This window comes from Trichechus manatus, unplaced genomic scaffold (assembly GCF_000243295.1).
Source record: "Trichechus manatus latirostris isolate Lorelei unplaced genomic scaffold, TriManLat1.0 scaffold00288, whole genome shotgun sequence".
Classification (NCBI taxonomy): Eukaryota; Metazoa; Chordata; class Mammalia; order Sirenia; family Trichechidae; genus Trichechus; species Trichechus manatus.
The window spans coordinates 1,211,730-1,234,416 of NW_004444224.1; the positions used below are offsets into that span (position 1 = coordinate 1,211,730).

General features: G+C 43.6%; 1 protein-coding gene across 19 annotated transcripts in view; it reads left to right on the forward strand.

Annotated features, from left to right (window-relative positions):
* DCAF8 (DDB1 and CUL4 associated factor 8) overlaps window positions 1-22,569 on the forward strand; it is a 46,342-nt gene extending 23,773 nt beyond the window's left edge. For 18 of the 19 annotated variants that reach the window (XM_023725166.1, XM_023725174.1, XM_023725168.1 and 15 more), the window contains 8 exons: window positions 5,131-5,241; window positions 13,161-13,233; window positions 13,713-13,770; window positions 14,284-14,391; window positions 15,780-15,910; window positions 19,390-19,509; window positions 19,915-20,031; window positions 20,635-22,569. In XM_023725166.1, the coding sequence (XP_023580934.1) occupies window positions 5,131-5,241; window positions 13,161-13,233; window positions 13,713-13,770; window positions 14,284-14,391; window positions 15,780-15,910; window positions 19,390-19,509; window positions 19,915-20,031; window positions 20,635-20,751 (835 nt within the window). In that variant the 3' untranslated portion in view covers window positions 20,752-22,569. The remainder of the gene's footprint in view (window positions 1-5,130; window positions 5,242-13,160; window positions 13,234-13,712; window positions 13,771-14,283; window positions 14,392-15,779; window positions 15,911-19,389; window positions 19,510-19,914; window positions 20,032-20,634) is intronic. The other variant, XM_004390196.1, reaches the window with a different exon arrangement.
* The last annotated feature ends 118 nt before the right edge of the window (window positions 22,570-22,687 follow it).

Below are 22,687 nucleotides of genomic sequence, written 5' to 3' on the forward strand. Positions count from 1 at the left end.
ACAAATACGTTCTTGTTTAAGAGGTTCACATAATAAAATGTGGCTAAAGTGTAAAGGCGCCCACATGCTCTGTCCCCCGTTTTTCTAGCTACTGGTAACTAACCCTGGTTAACAATTTTGAACACCTTTCAGTGTATATGTACACAGATAATGTAATGTAGACATACACTTTTCCACATCAGTGAGATAATTATATGCATATATAAACTTAAAAAAACATCCGTTGCTGTTGAGTCGTTTCCAACTCATGGCGACTCCATGTGTGTCATAGTAGAACTATGCTCTATAGGGCTTTCAGAGGTTGGTCTTTTAGAAGTTGATCACCAGGCCTTTCTTCTGAGGCACCTCTGGGTAGACTTGAACCCTCCAGTCTTTCGGTTAGCAGCCAAGCACATTAACTGTTTGTACCACCCAGGGATTCCATACATAAACATGTTGCTAGTTGCCATGCAGTTGTCTTTGACTCATGGCGACTTTATGTTTAACAGAATGAAACATTGCCCAGTCCTGCACCGTCCTCACAATCGTTGGTATGTTTGAGCCCATATCTGTATTTTTTAAATTTGACTTTTTTCACATTATAACATGTTTTAGACATCTTTTTATGTCAGATTTTAAAAAGCCTGCCTCATTTTTAACCACAGTGTACGTGTCATAGCATGGGTGTACCACAGTTAATTTAACTGTTATCTTAGATTGATATCTAGATTATTTACTGCATTGTTAGTCTTTAAAAATTATTATAACAAGTTTTGAATATCAATACTAGTATTGGTAAGGGATGTCACTGATTTTGCATAGCATACAAGTAAAATGTAAGTAAGTTTAGGAAACAAAATCTAAAGGCTGGTAATTATTAGACATATTTTTAGAGAGATAAGTATAGAAAAAGATATCTGGAAAGTGGAAAAATGTTAACAGCTACTTAAATGATAGAAATGTTTAGGTTTGGGGAAAGAGGATATACTGGTTACTTACTACCATCAAGAGGATGAAGGTTGGTAGGTAAATGGTTTTTACTGGAAAGGGTACAAACTTGGGTGACAGGAATCTGCCTTCTAGTACTAGCTCTGCAGTTAACTAGTTTAAAAAATAATAATTTTAATCTCTTAAACGGAATGATGTTTGTTTCCGTTTCTGAAGTTCTCTGATGATAATGGAACATTAGTAAGTTTTCCAGGTGGGGAGAGGTAGGTCAAAGATGAAAGAAATGATTGGTCTGTTCTGCTCTGGGAGAGTCGTGAAGCAGAAGGAGTTCTTACCCTGTGGATCAGGCTCAAAGGGAAACCACTGTTAAGCCACAAGAAATTGGGAATCTGGTTCAGGTAATGAGCAGAGCAAATGACTTCGGCAGACTATTGAATTTGGAATGAAATGATGTAGGTAGAAAATCTGGCTGAGAGTTGACCGTGCATTGAAGTTCAAGCCATAATAGAAGGGATAAAAAGTAAAGGGAGGAACATAGGAGAAGCTTAGAGTAGGAGGCCCAAACTCTAGATTTGAGGAATAAGAGACAGTAAGCCTTCAAAAAGTTTTTGTTTTAGGGTTTGAAGAAGTAGTATTACAGTCTGGAATGGGATGGGGAAGCTGGATATGAAGGTCATGGCCAGAAAACCAAGCTATCCTTATGTGATAAGCTGGTGGCCTGAACCAGCTTATATCAGGCTTTTTTTTTTTTTATTGTACTTCAGGTGAAGGCTTACAGAACAAATAGTTTCTCATGAAACAGTAGTACACATATTGTTTTATGACATTGGTTAACAACCCCACAACATGTCAACCCTCTAACTTTTCAACCTTTTTTTATGGTGAAAATACGCATAGCCAAAGATACACCATTTCAAGAATTTCTGCATGCACAGTTCAGTGACATTGACTACGCTCTTCCAGTTGTGCTGCTATTCTCACTTTAGATGAAGGCTTACAGAACAAAATAGTTTCTCATTTAACAGTTACTACACATGTTGCCCTATGACAATGGTTAACAATCTCACAACACATCAACAATATCCTTACTCAACCTTGGGTTCCCTATCACCAGCTTCCTTGTCCCCTTCTGCTTTCTGGCCCTTGTCACTGGACTCCTGTACCTCATTAGTCCCATTTGGTTTTACAGGGCTCTTCACTCCCAGGCTGAATGGTGAACCTTGGAGATAACTTCACCACTGAGCTAAAAGGGTGTCTGGGGGCCATACTCTTGAGGTTTCTCCAGTCTCCTTTAGGCCAGTAAATCTGGTCTTTTTTTTTTTTTTGTGAGTTAGAATTATGTTCTACATCCTTGTCCAGCTCTGTCTAGAACCCTCTGTTGTGATCCTAGTCAGAGCAGTCAGTGGTGGTAGCCGGGCACCATCTCGCTGTACTGGACTCAGTCTGGTGGAGGCCTGGGTAGCTGTGGACAATTAGTCCTTCAGACTGATCTTTTCCTTGTATCCTGTTCTCTTCATCCTCCCTTGCTCCCGAAGGGATGACACCAGTGGAGTATCTTAGATGGCTGCTCACAGGCTTTTAGGACCCCAGACGCCACTCACCAAGGTAGAATGTAGAACATTGTCTTTATAAACTGTGTTATGCCAGTTGAGCTAGATGTTCCCCAAGACAATGGTCCCCACAGCCCTCAGAGGCATTTTTTGTGTGAAACTGGCACGGGGATTTTTCCTTTTGTATATATCTGATGGTTGAGTCTCTGATAGCTGGCGAAATTGGCCAGCATCTTAGGAAGAGAGTTTGATTTGGAGCTGTGGGTAGGGTGTTCCTTAGCCAGTGCAAGCCAGTTTGAGGTGTTCAGAGGAATCCTGTGGTCTGATGTGTAATTATTTTCCCCTTTTGCTGGGACATATACCTGCTCGTTAATTCCAAGGCAAAATCTGTTAAATTTGTTTTATATGGTTTCATGTGCTGCCTTCCTCTGATGTGAAAAAAAAAAAAAAAAGCTTTTATTTTTATAGCTTCTTTGCATGTTCCTTAGCAGGGGCAGATTAAGCAGTAAGCAAAGTACGCAGGGGCTTAATTAATCAGAGAGGTGAAATTGCACCCTACAGATTAGTAAGTAAGCCCCAGCGTACATTACTTATTGGGTAGTCCATCCGTATTCCTCCAGAGAGCTTAAAACATTCTGCATTTATCTCTTGGGAGAGAGAATTATTTGTTTTAGGTGAATAAATTGAGGCATAGAAAGATTGAGCTCTCTTTCTCAGGATCACATAACTGTAGAGCCAGTACTTCATAACTATCTCCTTAGTTTCTTCATTTGGCTTCTGCAGGGTAACCTTTCTATTTGTGTGACCCTACCCTTTTGAAAATCTTAAGTTGCCAAGAAAACAAGATAGCACTATGAAAAGGAACAGATCAGTTCCTGTCCCGTTCCTGTCTACAACCCTGGTTAGAGCGGCCGCTTCTCCATGGCTAGCTGAGTTTCTGAAACGATTGTTCTTTTGATATGTTTTCTGCTTGGTGTTTTCAGGTTTTTTTTTTTTTTTTCCTAAGGACATTCGTTTTCGGTGACCTCTGTACACTACACTCTTAATGGAAGGCTGCAGAGATTTTAAAAGTAAATAAAATCTCTCCACTTTGCCTAGAGCAGTTCTAGGCTGGAGTGACTTTGACCATGCAGAGAGGATGCTGAAACAATTTCTTCACAAAGAAACTCGTTGTCATGGTTATCTTTCTTTCAGTTTCCATAGCATCAAAAATGAGTAAATCCTTCGAATTAAAAACAAAAGCTAAAGCCCGGCTCCCTCCTACAGTTTTTTTGACTTCTTTCGTTTCCTGTAAACTTACGATTTTTCATAGCATCATGCTTTTGACTGGTTGGACACTTCGATCTGGGAAGAGTACTCACAGTGCCACCCTGAAGCTAGAGAACAAATCATGGCTATTTAGCCAGATTGTTCTGTTCTAAATCTCTCTTTTTTCTTTTTCTTTCCTTATTCTTAAACTTTGGACCTATGGGCTTATTTAAGAGGTGAATGGCTCTGAATGAAATAAGAACATATCACTGGTGTTGGTAGCCCCAGGTGACTCTGGTTAGGCCACATTCCCACCCTGAATCTTTGGTTTCCCTGAGATTGAACTTGGCCCTAGGATACAAGGAATTGCCTCATTCCTGTTGCTGCTATGACTGAGTGTTGAGTAGTAATTTAGGGAAGTAGCCTGGGTAGGAGAAGGAAGCCATCCCTGATGGTGCTTTAAAAAGGAGAGGGGAGGCATTGATACTCCGAGGAACCTTAGGTTCAAATATATAGCATTTTACTAAGGTGAAGCAGATTGAACTGCCTAAACCTTGCACATAACCCCCGTAGCTGCCCTTTTGGATTTATTTTCCGGTGCTCTAAATGTTCATTTAACCATGATTTTCCCTCTTTACACATGTTCAGAGGGGAAAAAACATATGCAGTGGGTTTGCTTTACCTCTGGAAATTTTCTGGGGTTTCCTCAGGGCACCATGCCCTCCTAAGGATCATTTTTCTTGTGGTGCAACCAGAAGAATAACGTAGAAATGGTTGTTCAGCCTTACAAACAGCTGTCTTTGTAAGAACTCTGAATTGGCTTCAGATAAAGGAAGAGGAATGCTGTTTTCCTTTGGATTACCATTGTGCTAGGAAGCCGTGGCTTGTCATTTTTCAGTGTGCGTTTTTAAAGCTGAGTTTTAGGTGACATTTTCTGGAATTCGGGAGGTAGATTGTTACCTTAAAGATCTGATTCTTCTTCTAATCCTCTTCCTGCTCCCAAGTGATTGGGAGGATGTATTTAGAAATAAAAGATAGGAAGATGTGGGGTAGTATTGTCTGTAAGGATTGTTACTCTGTTGAATTCTCATTATACTGAAGCTTCATAAGGAGCAATCCTTCTGTATACCTTTAGCCTTTACTACTTGAGGAACACTAGAAAATGACTTCACTACGTGTTTTCTTTTCAGTCCCTAAAGTAGTAAATGTATGTGATAGTGGTTTTTGTCTTTTTCCTATTGTTGTTTCAAAGTTAGAAAAACAAAAAAAAACTTTCTCTCTTTCTTTCCAAATGAGAATCTCTTTGATTTCTTATTAGCTATGTCTGCATTACTCTGCTCTCACTTGCTGTGACCATCTGGATCTTTTGGAGAATATAACTTTGTATACTTTCCTACTCTTAAAGGAAACTGGTGGTGACAAAAGAGAAGGAGAAGAAAGTGGGGCTGTATACAATCTATGTGAATCCTGCCAATACCCACCAGTTTGCAGTAGGCGGACGAGATCAGTTTGTAAGGTGAGTCTATGGTTCTTTTATGTCTTTGAGAGTTTGAGACTGTGATGCATTGTATATTACCAGGCTCTCCGTTACTGAATTGCCTAGGACTATCTTGACTTTTTTACTATCTATCAAAGAACTTCAGCTCCTTTTTCTGAGACATTCAGTTCCCTAATGTAACAGTCTCTGAGGAACAGCTTTACAGAAGATAGATTATCAAGTTTTAGAGAGGTTTAATGAATTGACCACGGTCTCCACATAGCAGCTAAGGCATAAGCCCAGGTTTACCAGTAGGTAAACCTTAGAAGGGAGGATGGCAAGATTTTGTCTTACGTACTTTGGACATGTTACCAGGAGGGACCAGTCCCTGGAGAAGGACATCATGCATGGTAAAGTAGCGGGTCACTGAAAAAGAGGAGGACCCTTAACGAGACGAATTGACACAGTGCCTGCAACAATGGGCTCAAGCATAGCAACAGTTGTGAGGATGGCGCAGGACCAGACAGTGTTACTTTCTGTTGTACATAGGGTCACTGTGAATCAGAACTGACTCAGCAACACCTAACAACAGCAACATCAGCAAGTGTTGTATTAGTAAATATTTTTCATATATAAATTAACATGGGCTAGAAATTTTGAATGCTGGTTTGGATTCAGAAATAGCTTGACTTGGGAGCACTCAGTGTGAACTCGGTTTTTGGCTCCTGCTGCCCTGACCACTGTCCTTTATCTGTGGTGATATCTTTGTTACTGTGAACGTCTGTTGTAACTGATTATGGAGGCACATCCTGAGACGTGAACAGAGCTCATGGATTCAATCTCCTTATGTCCAGTTAGCTTCCTTCTGATCCTTTGTTGTAAACTGTGTCCCATCTCTACCCAGTTGGCATGTTTTAGCTATATTTCTTTGGTTGTTGCCAGGAGTATCATCAGTTTGAAAGGGAGGAGGGGGAGAATCACAAGAAGAATGAGTAGCTTTTTTTTTTCTTTTGGGCTGAACCTGGGAAGCTTTTTGCTTTCTTGATAGTGGGTGAAAAACATCGTCTTCCTTTATAAATGAGAGCACGTTTTTATAACTACAGGCATATTTCATTTTATTGTACTTTGCTTTATTGCGCCTTGCAGATACTATTTTTTACAAATTGAAGGTTTGTGGCAACCCTGCGTCGAGCAAGTCTGTCGGCACCATTTTTCCAATGGCATGCGCTCGCTTCATGTCTCTGTGTCACATCTTGGTAATTCTTGCAATATTTCATACTTTTTCATTATTATATCTGCTGTGGTGATCAGTGATCTGTGATCAGTGATTTTTGATGTTACTATTGTAATTGTTTTGGGGCGCCACGAACCGTGCCCATATAAGGCAGCGAACTTAATCGATAAATGTTGTCTGTGTTCTGACTATTCCACCGACCAGCTGTTCCCCCGTCTGTCCCTCTCCTCGGGCCTCCCTATTCCTTGAGACATGACAGTATTTAAATTAGGCCAGTTAATAGCCCTGCAGTGGCCTCTAAGTGTTCAAGTGAACAGAAGAGTTGCACTTTAAATCAAAAGCTAGGAATGAGTAAGCTTAGTGAGGAAGGCATGCCAAAAGCCTAGATAGGCCGAAAGCTAGGCCTTCTGCGCCAAACAGTTAGCTAAGTTATGAATGCAAAGGACAAGTTGTTGAAGGAAATTAAAAGTGCTACTCCAGTGAACACACAAATGATAAGAAAGAAAAACAGCCTTATTGTTGATAAGGGAGAAAGTTTTAGTGGTCTGGATAGAAGATCAAACCAGCCACAACATTCCCTTAAGTGAAAGCCTAATGCAGAGCAAGGCTCTAACTCTTCAGTTCTGTGAAGGCTGAGAGAGGTAAGGAAGCTGCAGAAGAAAAGTTTGAATCTAGCAGAGGTTTAAGGAAAGAAGCCATTTGTGTAACATAAAAGTACAAGGTGAAGCAGATGGTCCTGATGTAGAAGCTGCAACAAGTTATCCAGAAGATCTAGCTAACATAATTGATGAAGGTGGCTACACTAAACAACAGATTTTCAATGTAGATCAAACAGCCTTATATTGGAAGAAGACGCCATCTAGGACTTTGATAACTAGAGAGAAGAAGTCAGTGCCTGGCTTCAAAGCTTCAAAAGACAGGCTGATTTGCTTGTTAGATGCTAATGCAGCTGGTGACTTTAAGTTGAAGCCAGTGCTCATTTACCATTCTGAAAATCCTAGGGCCCTTAAGCATTATGCTAAATCTACTCTGCCTGTGTTCTGTAAATGGTACAACAAAGCCTGGATGACAGCACATCTGTTTACAGCATGGTTTACTGACTATTTTAAGCCCACTGTTGAGACCTACTGCTCAGAAAAAAAGATTTCTTTCAAAATATTACTGCTCACTGACAGTGCACCTGGTCACCCAAGAGCTCTGATGGAGATGTATAAGGAGATAAATGTTGTTTTCATACCTTCTAACACAACATCCATTTTGCAGTCCATGGATCAGGGAGTAATTTTGACTTTCAAGTCATATTATTTAGGAAATACATTTCATAAGGTAATAGCTACCATAGATGGTGATTCCTCTGACGGACCCGGGCAAAGTAAATTAAAAACCTTCTGGAAGGGATTCACCATTCTGGATGCCATTAAGAACATTCGTGATTCATGGGAGGAGATCAGAATATCAACATTAACAGAAGTTTGGAAGAAGTTGATTCCAACCTTCATGGATGACTTTGAGGGGTTCAAGACTTGAGTGGAGGAAGTAACTGCCGATGTGGTGGAAATAGCAAGAGAACTAGAATTAGAAGTGGAGCCTGAAGATGTGATTGAATTGCTGCAATCTCACGATAAAACTTCAATGGATGAGGAGTTGCTTCTTACGGATAAGGAAAGAAAGTGGCTTCTTGAGATGGAATCTACTCCTGGTAAAGATGCTGTGAACATTGTTGAAATAACAACAAAGGATTTAGAATATTACAGCGGCAGGGTTTGAGAGGATTGACTTCAAATTTTGAAAGAAGTTCTACTGTGGGTAAAATGCTATCAAACAGCATTGCATGCTACAGAGAAATCTTTTGTGAAGGGAAGAGACTATCAAGGCATGTACATTGTTTTTTAGGCATAATGTCGCACACTTAATAGATTAGAGTATAATGTAAACGTAACTTTTATATGCTCTGGGAAGCCAAAAAATTCGTGTGACTTGCTTTATAGCAGTGGTCTGGAACCGAACCCACAATATTTCTGAGGTTTGCCTGTATCTTGAGGTTAAATTTATTAATAAGAATCATAGGGATAGAATAAGCTTATAGAAAATGTGAGAGATGACCTTGCCTGTTCCAGACTCTTGCCACAAGAGAATTGGACAACCTTGTTCTCTGCTTCCCTTGCCCCCACAATTCCTTTCCTCTCTTCACCAGTTGTCAAATACATAGCGATAGTTTTTTTTAATAAGGAACTATTGATCAAAATGAGTTTCAGGGGATATCCTCTCTACATCAAGCATTCACTAAAATTTCTAATTGGGATTTCCTAGTTAAAGCTCTAGATTGCTGTATCCCTAGAGAATTCCGTCACTATGACCTAGATGTTTGGTGGGGAATGGAAGAGTTGGCTATGTTGAAAACTGCAGTTGATAATGCCTTATTCCAAAGCTGATACTTCCCAGGATTAGAGTAAGTGCAAATTAGTTTCAGCATTTCAGACAATAGGAGAGAGATTCTGTATCTTCTCTTATCAGCCTCAGTATCCTCTGTTCCTTTGTGCATCTCAAGTTCTCAGCAGATAACAGGATATTGACTTGGCAGAAGCATGTGCACATTTTGAAGCACACCGATACTGCGTGAGCAGACAGTCCTTTCAGCATGCCAGCTCTGCTATGACCTGATGCCTTTGGTCACCCTCAACTTCTCTGGCACCTCTTCAGTTCAGCCAACTGAACATTTTGGATTTCCTTCTTTCTGATTCCTTCTTTGAAGAACCTGAAGAGCTCATCCTCCCATACAAATTCGAAAACACTTGTGCTGAATATTTTGTATCATAACACCATTAGCTTTCTCTCCTAGCCTGAAGGAATTCCGTTAAGGAATACCGAGAAATAGCTTACTCATCCTCAAGGCTTTTGTATCATGAATAACTGAATTTTAGTTTAGGATCGTGTGGAAGTATTTAAGAAGAGTCTGTGGGAAAATAATGGCCTATGGCCAAAAGGAAAAAAAGTAGTCGTCAAGCGGAGGAGGCATAGGTTCCAGTCCCTGCTACTAAATCCTGCTTAGGTTGGTTTAGGAATTTACAGGAGTGGAGAAGAGGAGGATGCATCAGATGAACCCTGTGGTTGTAGATGTGACACTGTGATTGGTTGACATGTAAATTTATTGCGGAAGGATTTGGTATATGCTGTGGTTCATAAAACACAGTCAGTAAATAGTCCCTTTGCTCCCTGAGATCAGCAACACTGAAAGGACACTAGATTGAGGGCAGCTGCAGAAACGCTGGTGGTGAGGAGAGATGAGAGAGACTTAAAGTAGCTAGTGGGTACCTGAAGGTCTGTGGATAAAGGAGCAGTAAGTAAGGGTGTTCGAAGGGCGCTGAAACCATACTTTTTTAATATAAAATGTCAAGGGTCCGCCCTATGCCCAGGAAACGGGAAATTCATATTCATCTTTGTATCAACATTGTCTAGCGCAAGAGTTGGCAAACTATGCTTATGATTAAATTTTTATTGAAGCACAATCATGGCCGTTTGTTTACATATTGTCCCTGGCTGCTTTCATGCAGCAGAGACTAGATGGCCTGCAAGCTTGAAATATTTGCTATCTGGCCCTTTAAGAAAAAGTTTGCGAACCGTTGTTTAGCATCGTATCTAAAATCTAGTGGGTTCTTAATAAATACCGGAGCCCTTGTGGCACAGTGGGTAAGAGCTCGGCTGCTAACCACAAGTTCAGCAGTTTGAATCCACCAAGCTACTCCTTGGAAACCGTATGGGGCAGTTCTCCTCTGTCCTATAGGGTTGCTATGAGTCGGAATCGACTTGACGGCAACGAGTTTGGTTTTGGTTTTCTGGTTTAATAAATACTAAGGAGCCCTGGTGGTGCTATGGTTAAGTGCTCAGCTGCTAACCGAAAGGTCAACAGTTCGAACGCACAAACTGTTCCATGGGAGAAAGACCAGGCCATCTGCTCCTATAAAGATTACAGCCTAAGAAACCTTTATAGGGTCTCTGTGAATCAGAATTGACTCAGTGGCACACGACAACAACAACAAATACTTGAAGAAGAAAGGGAAGGATATTCCGTAAGGAAGAAGGGCAAAGAGCATTAGCTACTGAGGAACACAGAATGGTCCATACACTAAAAAAGCAGCCTGTGGAGCTTAAATATTTAGTTGTTTTATTTTTTTTACAAAATTACTGACTTGATGTAGTTTATGATATTAGTGACATTTGAGAGCTATTGATTTAGATTAGTTTTGATAAATTTTTTTTATCATCAGCTGATAAATTTCCTAAGGAGTAGCGATTGGCTATGCAGCAGTCTCTTTTTTGGGGGGGAGGGGGTTCATTTAGCAAACATTTCTTGGATAGTCTCTTTATGCATTGTACGAAGGGTATTAAGCAAGGGACTGTGGAGACTACAAAGATGTATTCATTAATTTATTCTTTAATTCAGCCACATTTACTGAGCATTTGCTCTGTGCTAGATCCACACTCTGCTAGACATAGTCTCTGCCTTCAAGGGACATTCTGGAGAAACAGATATTTAAGGATCAAAGATACGAAGTAACTTACCCAGTGTTACTCAGCAAGTAAGTAGCAGAGTTAGTATTTGAATTCAGGTGAGACTCCTAAAATACAGTGGAAACATTTTACTGTGCTGTTCTTCCTCGCAGAGGAGATGTCAAGGACAAAGAGGAAATTAGCATTTCAGATAGAGGGAACCATAGGTGTGGAGGTAAGATACGAGATGTGAAAAGAGCATGGTATGTTGAAGTATTACTTTTTTTGTTTGTTTGGTGTACTGTATAAGATCTTTGAGGAAGAGTGGCAGGCAGCCATACAAAGGAATTTCGGCTAGTACAAAATTACTGAAGAGGTGTAAACAGGAAATTTCTGTGAAATCTTGCAGTTTAGACATAATTCTGGTGACAGTATGAGCAAGGAAATAGAAGGATACCGCAGCAATCTAGGCAAAAAATGGCAGAGAGTGGAGAAGAGGTATAGTCAAGAAATATTTGCAGGGAGTAGAATTGACTGGAAAGAAATTAGCTGTACAGGAGAGAAAGGACTGGGTTTTTGGTTTGACTACCTGAATTTAGGATACTACCATTAATAGGAAAGGAGCCCTGGTGGTGCAGTGGTTAAGCGCTTGGCTGCGAACTGAAAGTTGGCGGTTCAAATCCACCAGCGGCTCCTGGGCGAAAAGACCTGGTGATGTGCTTCTATAAAGATTACAGCCTAGAAAACTCTGTGGGGCAGTTCTGCTTTGTCACGTGGGGTCACTGTGAGTTGGAATAGACTCCACGACACCTAACAACAACAACAACAGCTTATCTATATGTAGGTGATAGTTAAAGCATTAGTAGTGGAATTTGATTTCCAAAGGAAAGTCTAGAGCAGGATCCTAGATCCCCTCTTTTTGGGTCTTTGGTCTCTTTGCAAATACAGTGAAGACTGGTCCCTTCTCCCAAGAAAAGCGCACAAGCAAAAATTTCTTCCCAGTTTCAGGGTGTTCACATACTACTTAGACTCTAGGTTTAAAATCTTCCGTTTATAGTCAGAGCAGAACTTGAGGCTGGGTCTTCGGGGAACATCAATGTTTAAGGGATAGACAAAAGATGAGCGCGTGGACAACACTGAGAAGTGGTTGGATATTAAGGAGAAATGGTATTTTAGGAAAGAAGTAGTGAACAGTGTCAAGCCGATAGAGAAAGTCTTGAAAAGTATCTTGTTGGCTTTGGCAGTTAGGTTACTGATGACTTCACAGGCGTTTCAGTGGTGAGGTGAAGGCCAAAGCTGTATTCGGATGGGCTAAGTGAGTAGGACGTGAGGACATGAAAGTATTGAAGGTAGATTGTTCTTTTCAGTAATTTCACTGCAAGGAGAAGGAAGGAGGAAGCAGTAGGAAAGGACAGTCAGTAGAATGAGAATTTTTTAAAAATGAGAGACAGTGATGAGGAAGAGGTTGAGAAATGGACTAATCAGACAAGGTCCCTGAAGGGATGAGATTAAGAATGGCTATGGGAAGATGAGGCTCTGAGACTGGAGGAGACTGATGTGTGAGGACAGGGACTGGATCCATCTTGTTCCTCACTGTGCTTCCAGCACCTAGCATAATACTTGGCACATGACATATGCATCAATTTGAATGGAGGATTAATTTAGAAAAGCTTGGGTTAGAGAGAAGAGAGAAGATGAGAGGAATTTGATGCTTAATGAGAATAAAGGAAGGAGAGAGGGAGTGTTGGGGAGAAAGGTGGTGGTTTATAATAGTGGTTATGAGATATGAGAGGGAGAACTGGCCAAATAAAAAGATTTCAAGGACAGATTAAAGACTCACTGACTTCTATAAAGCATGGTCTCTACCTGTGAGTAATGAACCCCACTAGGGAGGTAACATAGGTAAGAAAGCTCTATAATGTTAATTGTTTTAGTGAAAATAAACAGTAAGTGATATAAAAATTGAGAGGTGAGATAGTCACTTCAAAGTTACAGAATTGAGGATTGCCACTTGAAATAGGAAGGACCTGGATGAAAGAGTTAGGGTTTGGAAAGGGATTGAGGAAGGAGGACCTTCAAGGTAGGAGGAAGAAAATGAACCAGAAGCTTGGTTGGGAAAACATCCTTTTTCTGCCCTTACTTCCAGCTGGCTGTTGTTCTTGCTACTATATTAAATTGTTACTCTTCAAGGGGTCCACTTGTTAGTTTTGACATCTTCATTGCTTCTTCACCACAGGATTTATGACCAGAGGAAAATTGATGAGAATGAGAACAATGGAGTACTCAAGAAATTCTGTCCTCATCACCTGGTAAGATTCATGAAGAGCCAGTGGCTCCAAGAGTCCCTGACTCACCCCAAGGCTGCCCCTGAACTTGTTGGTATGGTAGGAAGAGCTTGGACTTTTGACTACTTTTGAGTCCGACATCTGGATTTGAATCCTGGCTCTACCATTTACCAGCTCTGTGATTTTGGGCAGTCACTTCACCTCTCTTGCCTCAGTTTCCTTACTGAGGAAACAGAGGTAACGATAACTGCCTTGCATCATGATGGCGAAGACCTAAAAAAAAGATAATGTGTGTATAAAATGCCTAGCACACAGAAGACACACAGCAGAAATCCCTGGGACTCTTCTCCCTGAGGTGGTCACGTTTCATTGGTTGTACTCCTGTCTTTGTTTCTCAATCTCTGGAGAAAATATAGGGGACTGTGAAGGAAAACCTGTTTCCTGAAGGTGGTATGACAAATGGGGGGGGTGGGGCATCAGTCAGTATCTGCTCCTTATTGCAGGTGAACAGTGAGTCCAAAGCAAACATCACCTGTCTTGTGTACAGCCACGACGGCACAGGTATGTGAGCAGGGCCCAGCTCCTAGGCTGGCATGCCCCCTCTGTCCAGGGAGCTGCTGAGCCAGTGAGGCATGTGCCCTCCAGAGCTCACCACTGTGCTATAGCTCCAAGCGGAGCAGCTGGGGACTAGTTGCTGATGGTGAGCACGTAGCGGGAGGATGCAGCAGATAACCCATGGAGATGCCAGGCACCACTTGGCAGAATGCTGTAGGTGATGTTTGGCAGGGCCTGTCCTGAAGGCCAGGCTACTTGCCTGAGCAGGTTCTTATGCCTTTGACTCATTCCTGAGTTAATAAGTGTGATTTTCCTGAGTGTTCTGCTACCCCTAGGTTGGCAGTGTGTTCCTAGCCTGTCCTAGACAACCTGACTTGCCTGCCTTTCTGAGTAAAATGGGTGCTATACCTGGGTATTAGGAGGGGGCACTACTGGCAAGAAGCCCCGCCCCAACCCCCAACTCCTGGTCCCAGCTTTTTTCAGCCTTTGCCTTCACTGCTGTGTGCTTGTTCTTGGCAGAGCTCCTGGCCAGTTACAATGATGAAGACATTTACCTCTTCAACTCTTCTCACAGCGACGGGGCCCAGTATGTTAAGAGATATAAGGGCCACAGAAATAATGCCACAGGTGAGGCTGTCTTCCTAGGTTTCCATGGCCCAAATCTGTTTGCTTGGAGAACCACAGTATCTTCATTCAGTTTGTGCAGATAGGAACTATCTAAAGGAGTAGCTGCCTGCCTGTCACCGTGGGCAGTGGGAGGTTAGCCCCAGTTGGCCTGGAGCTTTCAAGAGTCCACTGTGTCTGAGGGAAAGAGGGCTGCGGAGCAGCTTCCACCACTGCAGTCATGTTGCTTCTAATTGACTTGGGCATATGGAAATGAGGCTGGCTCTTCTTTTTTTTTCTTTTTAATGATTATGATTCCAGGTAACTTCAGAATAGGCATAGGGCTTGTTAGGGAGTCAGGGAAAGCCCCCTTCAGTCAATGGTACTGAACTACCTAAAATGGGGAGTGAGCAGGACAGAGGAGAATGATGGTACCTGGCCCAAGTCACAGTGAAGAATGGCCTTTTTCGTTGTATGTCCCTGGTTCCCAAACTTGGCTGCATGTTGGAATCACTTGACAGTCTTTCAGAAATGCTGAAGACTGGCTCCCATCACATACATTCTAATTTAATTGTTATGGGGTGCAACTTGAATCTCAGGATTTTTTAAAAGCTCCCCAGGTGATTGTAACGTGCAGAAAAGTTAGGGAATCGCTGCTCTTTGTTATCACACTCTTGACATACATCTGTCGTAATTTTGAGTGGGAGAGAACAGTTGGATTGTTTTCCTTTTTCTCTTGAACTGGTGAAGAAAGAGGGAAAAGCATGTACTTGGATCTCAGTCCACTGGCAGACAGAGGAAAGAGTGCCAGTGTCATAGCAAGTATGGGACTGCCTGTAGTAGTGAGGGCTTCTGGCTTCTCTCACTAACCGCAGAGTGGAGCCCTGCTGTTCAGAGTCCTGGTGGCAAGCACAGTTCAGATGCTGCTGCTCATAGGCAATTATGGCATCTGTCTCCACCAATCTCAGGTCAGCTAACGACCCAAGAAACATTGATAAGGAACCAATGAATCACACATACCAAGGATAATTCTTTGGTGTAGGACAGTGCTACCTAGGAGTAGGCAGAGCTGGGGCAATTCAGGTTGGGACAGGGGAGGCATTAGTGAGGCCTGTGGCTGCCTGATAGGGTGCAGATGAACCAGATGGAGGGTGTTGCTGAGGGACTGCAGACTCAGCCCAGTGGAGCTCTTTGGGAGAATATAAATAGTCTCTGGGCCTGGTGTGATTCTTTTTCTTATAACTATCTGTTATACATGCATAATCCCTTGATTTGTTTTTGTGAAAGTGAAACAGATTCTTTGGTTCTCAGCTGATTTAGAGTTTGTGACTAACTGAATTCCCTGTGAGGTAAGTATAGAGAAGCCTGATGCCAGCACTCATGTGGTTTGTTCCCCTCATTTATCATTCCAGTAAAAGGTGTCAATTTCTATGGCCCCAAGAGTGAGTTTGTGGTGAGCGGTAGTGACTGCGGGCACATCTTCCTCTGGGAGAAATCATCCTGCCAGATCATTCAGTTCATGGAGGGGGACAAGGGAGGAGTGGTGAGTATGGTGTACTGGGCTGGCTGGCTTCCTTTTCTCTCCAGTCTTTAAGGTAGGTTTTACCAGGGCCCCTGAATTCTCATTGTGACAGCATGATATCTTGCTTTCTTAGAGGTCCAGCCAGCTAAGTGAAAAGGCTGTATAGCCTAGGGGTGCTGAGGTTTTGGTGGCATATTTCCTCCCTCTTCCTGTCTTCTGCCCCTCTAAGACATCGTTTATTGAGAATTGAAAGGAATTTTAGGGAAGAAACTCTGGCCTGAGTGAGATAACATTTCTAGGTATCGACCTTTTCCAAAGAAAACCATTAGAGGTCAGGGCACCCCCTTCAACACAGTAACAAAGATGTCTCCATGTCACATCCCTAAGAGTAGCCTGACTGGATCCTGGATCAGGGGGGTAAGAGCTACAAAGAACATTTTTTGGACAATTGGGAAAATCAGAACATGATCTGTAATTGGATAATATGGTTTCAATGTTGAATTTATTTGGTGTGTATGGCAAAATGTATGTTTAAAAAAAAGTGGCTGAACTGGCCGCTGTACAACCCATGATTGTATCACAGCCTGTCTGTCCCTTGAATTCTGCAGACAGCCTCTGTGGAGATGGGGCAGAAAGTAAGAGTGGGGATCCTGAGTAATGCAGTGAAGAGTGGTCAGCTCTTCAGCTGTATGTAGCTAACCATATCTTTTTTTTTTTTTCTTTTTCGAGACCTAGAGTTAGGAAGGAGTTCAACAGCTTTCTGTGGCAAGTTTTTTGGACCCCAGAAGATATGAAACAGACAGCTTGGGAGGCTTAGATATTATTTGTTACCAAGATAGTACTGGTTACGTAAGGCCTCTAAGGAACTGCTGAGATGGCTTAATCTCTCTGTTTGCATCCCTTCTAAGCTGCGGGGAACCGCAAAGAGCCCGACCATCTCTTGATGTTTATCCAGAGAGTGGTTTTAGAATTGAGAATGATTCCTTGGAATCAGGATCCCATTCCTTCTTGTGTGTTTCTTGCCCTAGTGTGAGGCTATTTCAAATTTCTTTTAAGCTTTTTGGAGATCCAGAGCTTCTGTGGCATATATGCAAGTGGAGAGGATTCTAGAAGTTCAAGGTGTGTCTCACTCTTCCCTGTTTTGTTTCCTGCTCTTGCAGTAAGGGCCTGGTGAACAGGTCCCTCTGTATCATTTGTAGTGAACCAGCCTAAAACGTGATGGAGTCCTAATGAGACTTCTGCAGAGAAGGAAGTCAAAAGGGGCCTTTCTTGATCATAAACTGTTGTCTTACATGCTGTTCCAGAGAGACGGAGGTCTGAGTGCCCTCCCCGAGGCCAGCACATGGCCGGTCTCTACAAGTGTTCTGAGGCCAGTTTCCTTTCAGCTCAGCCAGTACTGGGGTTTGCTGATTAATCCAGGTGCTCAGATGGGAGGAGGGGGTCATTGACTTTGGATGAGTGGGCCCAGGCCTTCGTTTTAGGGGTCATAAGAATGAGGGATGACAACAGAAAGGTATAGCGATTACACCCTGAAGTGAGTTTCCTGACTTGTTTTTGCTTCTGTATAAGCTGAGTGATCCATGTGGTCCCTGATTAGTTCCCTCTGTTCTTCTTGTCCTAACCTCCAAGCACTGGGATCAACTGATACCAACCTCAGTACAGACTCATAGCAGTTCCAGATTATGAAATAGAATGTTACAATTAGAAGGGATCTTAGAGATTATTGTCCACTTGCCCAGGTCTCTTAACTCTGTTTTTAGCTTGGACTGTAGAACCGTCTTCGTTCTCATACATCTTCACGGGGACAGGGGTGGGGGATATGCCGAAGGACAGCTCCTTAATCTCCCAAAAGCACTTGCTGCTTTCTCACATTCCCTGTATTCCCCTCAACGGGAAGACTCTTAATGAGATGGATTGACCCAGTGACTGCAACAGCAGGCTCAAGCATAACGATTGTGAGGATGGTGCAGGACCGGGCAGTGTTTCGTTTTGTTGTACATAGGATCATTATGAGTCAGAACCAGCTCGATGGCACCTAACAACAACAGCATCCCCTAGCCCAGGATTCTTAAGACCAGAGTTCTTTATGGACAGGCATTAGTCACATAGCCTTTGATATTCCTAAGCAATAGAGTTTCTGTCTGGTGCCTCATGCTCTGGGGTCAGATGCTGGAGCCTCCTCCTCACTGCCTAAAAGAGCCCACATAGAAAGTTTGCAGTGAGCTAACATCTGTGGAGTCGGGGAAGGAGGAAAGAAATGGGATTTCTGCTTTACTCTTAGGCTCAGACTTAATTTCAGTCTTTTTCGAGCTTTTTTTTTTAATGGAAGCCAGAGAAGGTTGGCAGTGTATGGGTCAGGCTTTATTTTCCATGCCTGCCCCCTGGCTTTTCCAGAGCTGCTCTCTCTGTGCAGGTCGGAGAGGGGAGAGGGTTTAGTCCAAAGAGAGAATGATAAGGCTTTTTGCCAGAGGCTATTTCCCTGTCTCCAGTCTTGGACTACAGGGCAGTTTCAGGATGGGTGGGGTGAGGTGAGGTGAGCGGCTGGAACCACACCTTTTTCCTTCTGAGTTCCTTTACTATCTGTTCCTCATCTGATTAAAAGCCTGAAAATGCTTCAGCAGCTTGATCTGGGACCAGCTCTTCCGGTGGGGATGGGCCCTGCCCTGCCCTGTGTTTGGGAAGCTGGTATTTCCAAGTTAGACAGTAGGGGGCATGGACGCCTTCAGACTGAAGGGAGCTGCCTGAGCCAGAAGGCCTGCCTGCCATAGTTCATTTCTCTTGCTCAGTGAATGTACCCAGAGGGTGGCTAGATTGAGGCTGTGGGGGTCCCCGGGAAGCTGCTTTGCTATTCTGTGCTGCCCTACAGCTGAGCATATTGTGCTTTCAGGGCTGGTAGCAGGATGCTGTCCCCTGAGATGTACAGGATCCTTGAGCAGACATGAGCCTCCACTCCCTCCCTTACCCCCAGCTCAGACTTCTCTTCCCAGCCTATGCCTTCCTCCCGTTCTAGTACAGCGCCAAGTAAACGTAATTGTTCTCTGACTCTTCTCTGGGGGCTTAGCGGCAGCTACTGCTTTCTTCATTTTTTTAAATTTATTGGCCACTTGGTAAAAGACACTGAATCGGTTTTTTTCCAGCCTTGGGCAAGTTAGAGCTTTGGACTCTGGAGTGAATGAGGTCACCTAGACCTCATTGCCTTCTTGTGAAGCCAGCAGTAAGCTTGGCCAGTCACCCGCCCACTCCTAGGGCTATGTCTGGGGTTGGAGCCACCCCTGACTTAAAGGTAGGAAGTGATAGATGGGCCTGGTCTTACACCCAGTCTGTGTCCAGTGTTTCTGCCACCCCAGGAGGCCCTTTGGCCTGGGCTAATTATGTGTGGGCTTGCCTTTCCAGCAGCTGCGCTAGTCCTGATTGAGGGCAGTTGATTGACTCAGGTTGAATGGTTTTTAAACACTTGTTTCACACAGCCCTGAGCCTGTGTTTTCCTTCTCTCCAACCAGGTAAACTGTCTTGAGCCCCACCCTCACCTGCCCGTGCTGGCAACCAGTGGCCTAGACCATGATGTCAAGATCTGGGCACCCACAGCTGAAGCTTCCACTGAGCTTACAGGGTTAAAGGACGTAAGTGGTTGACTGCAGAAATTCTTTTCTTCTACTTATTCACACCCCATTATGATTCTTTATTGTCATAGGAAGGAATAACTTGCCGCCCAGTTCTTTAAAGGCGCTGCTGTAACACCCTCCCCCACATTCCTGTCATTGCCTCTCTAGGAACAGTCCTGGTGCACGGGGACAGCTTTGAAATGCTTCTAGTTGGTGGTAGAGTGAGGATAGGGGACATCTTTAGGAGGAATCATTCTATTTCAGAGCCTTCCATCTTCTGAGTGGCTGAACCTGAAGCATCTTTTCCTAATCTAGTTCCTTCAGCTTAGCAGCTCCCAAGGGAAGCTTTTATTAGGATAAAACACCAGCCTTCCTGACGAGGTTCAAGGTTCCTATTCATACCCCTACGCTTTTGGGTTTCAGGTGATTAAGAAGAACAAGCGGGAGCGGGATGAAGATAGCTTGCACCACACTGACCTGTTTGACAGCCACATGCTCTGGTTCCTCATGCATCACCTGAGACAGAGGCGCCATCACCGGGTAAGCTGGGCTGGAAAGTGAGCTCCCGAGGGCAGTGACCCTTTCCACAGGCCAAAAAAAGTTCCTCACTACTTCAGGAATCCAGTGGTCTTGGTTAGGTGTCCTATCCATCGTTCCCCATCCCAGTCAGAGCCCTGATGTAGCCTTGGAAGAGCCACCAGCAGAAAGGGGTGGTGTCTGCTTTTTGCTCTGCATTGCCATACATGCATAGTGCTATCTTCATAAAGGCAAAGGCATGAGAGTTGGGAAGGAGTTGAGAAGAAATAGTAAAGTCTCAGGGTGGCCCTTCCGTTTTCCTCTCATACCAGAAAAGTCACAGGGCAGGGGTCAGCAAATCTGCTGCCTGTTTTTATAAATAAAGTTTTATTGGGACACAGCCACACTCATTCATTTATGAATCGTCAGTTTTGGCAGAGCTTAAAACAACACTGTTAAATAGTTGCAAAGGAGACTATATGGCCCATGAGTCTAAAATATTTACTATCTAACCCTTTAAGAAAAAGTTGGCTGACCCCTGGCCTAGGACATCTGAATTCTTGGTAAGACCTAACAGGCTTGTCCTTGTCCCAGCGAAGTTACTAACAAGCCTTTCCCATCCCACAGCGCTGGCGAGAACCTGGGGTTGGGGCCACAGATGCAGACTCGGATGAGTCTCCCAGCTCCTCAGACACGTCGGACGAGGAGGAGGGTCCCGACCGGGTGCAGTGCATGCCATCCTGAGGCCTCACGCCAGGAGGGACGGGCTGGGGCTGCCAACACAATCCTGCCTGGGCAGCTCTTTTTTGTCCCAGGCCCTTAACATTCAGCAGAAATGCACTTTGGACTTTTTGCTTTAGGTAAAAGACAGATATCCCAGGAGAAAGACAAACCAGAGGGAATGAACCATTAACAAGAGTACCTAGGAGTAGGGGTTGACCCCTGGATTTAGTTCCATGGAAGGGTGCACAGGACTCAGCAAAAATGATGAAGTCCTCCCTGAAGCCTTTTTTTTGTGGGGGGAGCCTGTTTTGTTAACTGGTTTGGGGTGGAGAATGGGGTTTCTTTGTCTTTACTCTCCCTTGTTTCTTGGGCGGGGGGGTGGAGGGGCAAATGGCTGTTCATTACTAAGGGGCCAGAGTGGAGGGGGTAGGAGCGTCACTCTCTCTTTGGTTTAGGTTTTTGGCCCTTTTTTCCTTTATTTTTTTAATGTCTAAGACAGTTTCATTGTTTTTTCCCCTGAGCAACCCCATCCCAGGATCCTGTTTTTCTGGGAAGTCCTTAGAGCCCCTAGCCATCCCACACTTCACTTTCCACCTCATCATTCTCTGTACTTATCACGGTGTTTTGCACTTGATTATGTATCCTGCAGTCTCTTCTCTCCATCCCATCACTCCCCCCCACCCCAATTAAGTCTGGTGAGGGTGGCAGGGGAAGGTGGGAGGAGGGGTCGAGGTGGAGGAAGAATAGGAAAGATGTTACATCTGCTACTTAAAAACAAAAGTCTGTGTGGTGACAGCAATCTCCCTGTCCCTATCACTGTTAGAGGCCTAATTTTTTATCTATAAGTATATTAAAAAGCAAGTCAAACTTGGATATATCAAGTTAAAGTTATTGTCAAAGTTTACCTATATATTCTCTATGAATGCAATAAAGGGACTTAAAGAGTTGAGCAAGAGTAATGATGTGGAGGTGACATCTGGGGTCAGCCTACCCCCTGTGGTACGACCACTGGAGATTGAGGCTTGCTCATTTAGGTTTTAAGAGGCTGGAAAATGGAAGAACCCTCACTTCTGCCCTTCCTCCCTTCCCTGCCTTGGGTTTAGGGATTGGGAAAAAAAGGAGATTCCTCTCGACTCTTTGCATCAGATCTCCTGCGTCTCCTTAAGTCTTGTGGGAGTTTCCAGGAAGCTTCTTCTTCCCAGAGGTTGGCCCATCTTTGAAATTTGACTGAATACGACTTCAGGACGGGTGCCACCACTGCAGACTGTCTCTCCTAGTATGTGTGACAGAACACACCTACACACTTACCTTTAGCTGCTTGATTCTTTAAGCCACTCAGCTCCCTTCCTAACAGAGAAGTGAAGGGGAAGACTTCTGCCTTTGGCTTTAAAGCTTGTCCACCTCTTGATAATCTTGGGATTGAAGGACAAGTGGTTAGTCTGAGGATTAATTTGGGTGGCTGGGGCTTGGACACTTCTGTTTAATCATTGGTCACTGAGTGTGAAAGTCCCAGTGGAATTCTTGCCCTTAAATGCTTTTGCTGCTATTTCTTTGCCCCCAACTTCCATAAGATCCAATCAGGAGTCTGCATCCTGGGGCAGTTGGATTCTACTAGATGGAAAGAGGGGAAGAGAGTGACAGGGTGGTATTCCTGGATACCCCTTCCCCTGCCCCTGTTCCTAGCAGCTCGGAGACCAGATGGTAGCTGCTGCACTTCCTCCCCGTGGTAGGGAATGTGTGGTGACTGAGTGCTCTGTGTTCCTATTGCTAGTGGGGTGATGGGTGGGCTGAAAACCATGCACTCTGGAATTTGTTGTATTTTCTCTCAGTAAAGCTTCCCCCCCACCCCCGACTATACTCTGTGTGGTATGTGGGCCATTCATTCATGATGGGCTTTTTTTTTTTTTGCTCCTTCCAGTATAGGTGCCTGGCCCTACCCTCACATCCTTACCCATGC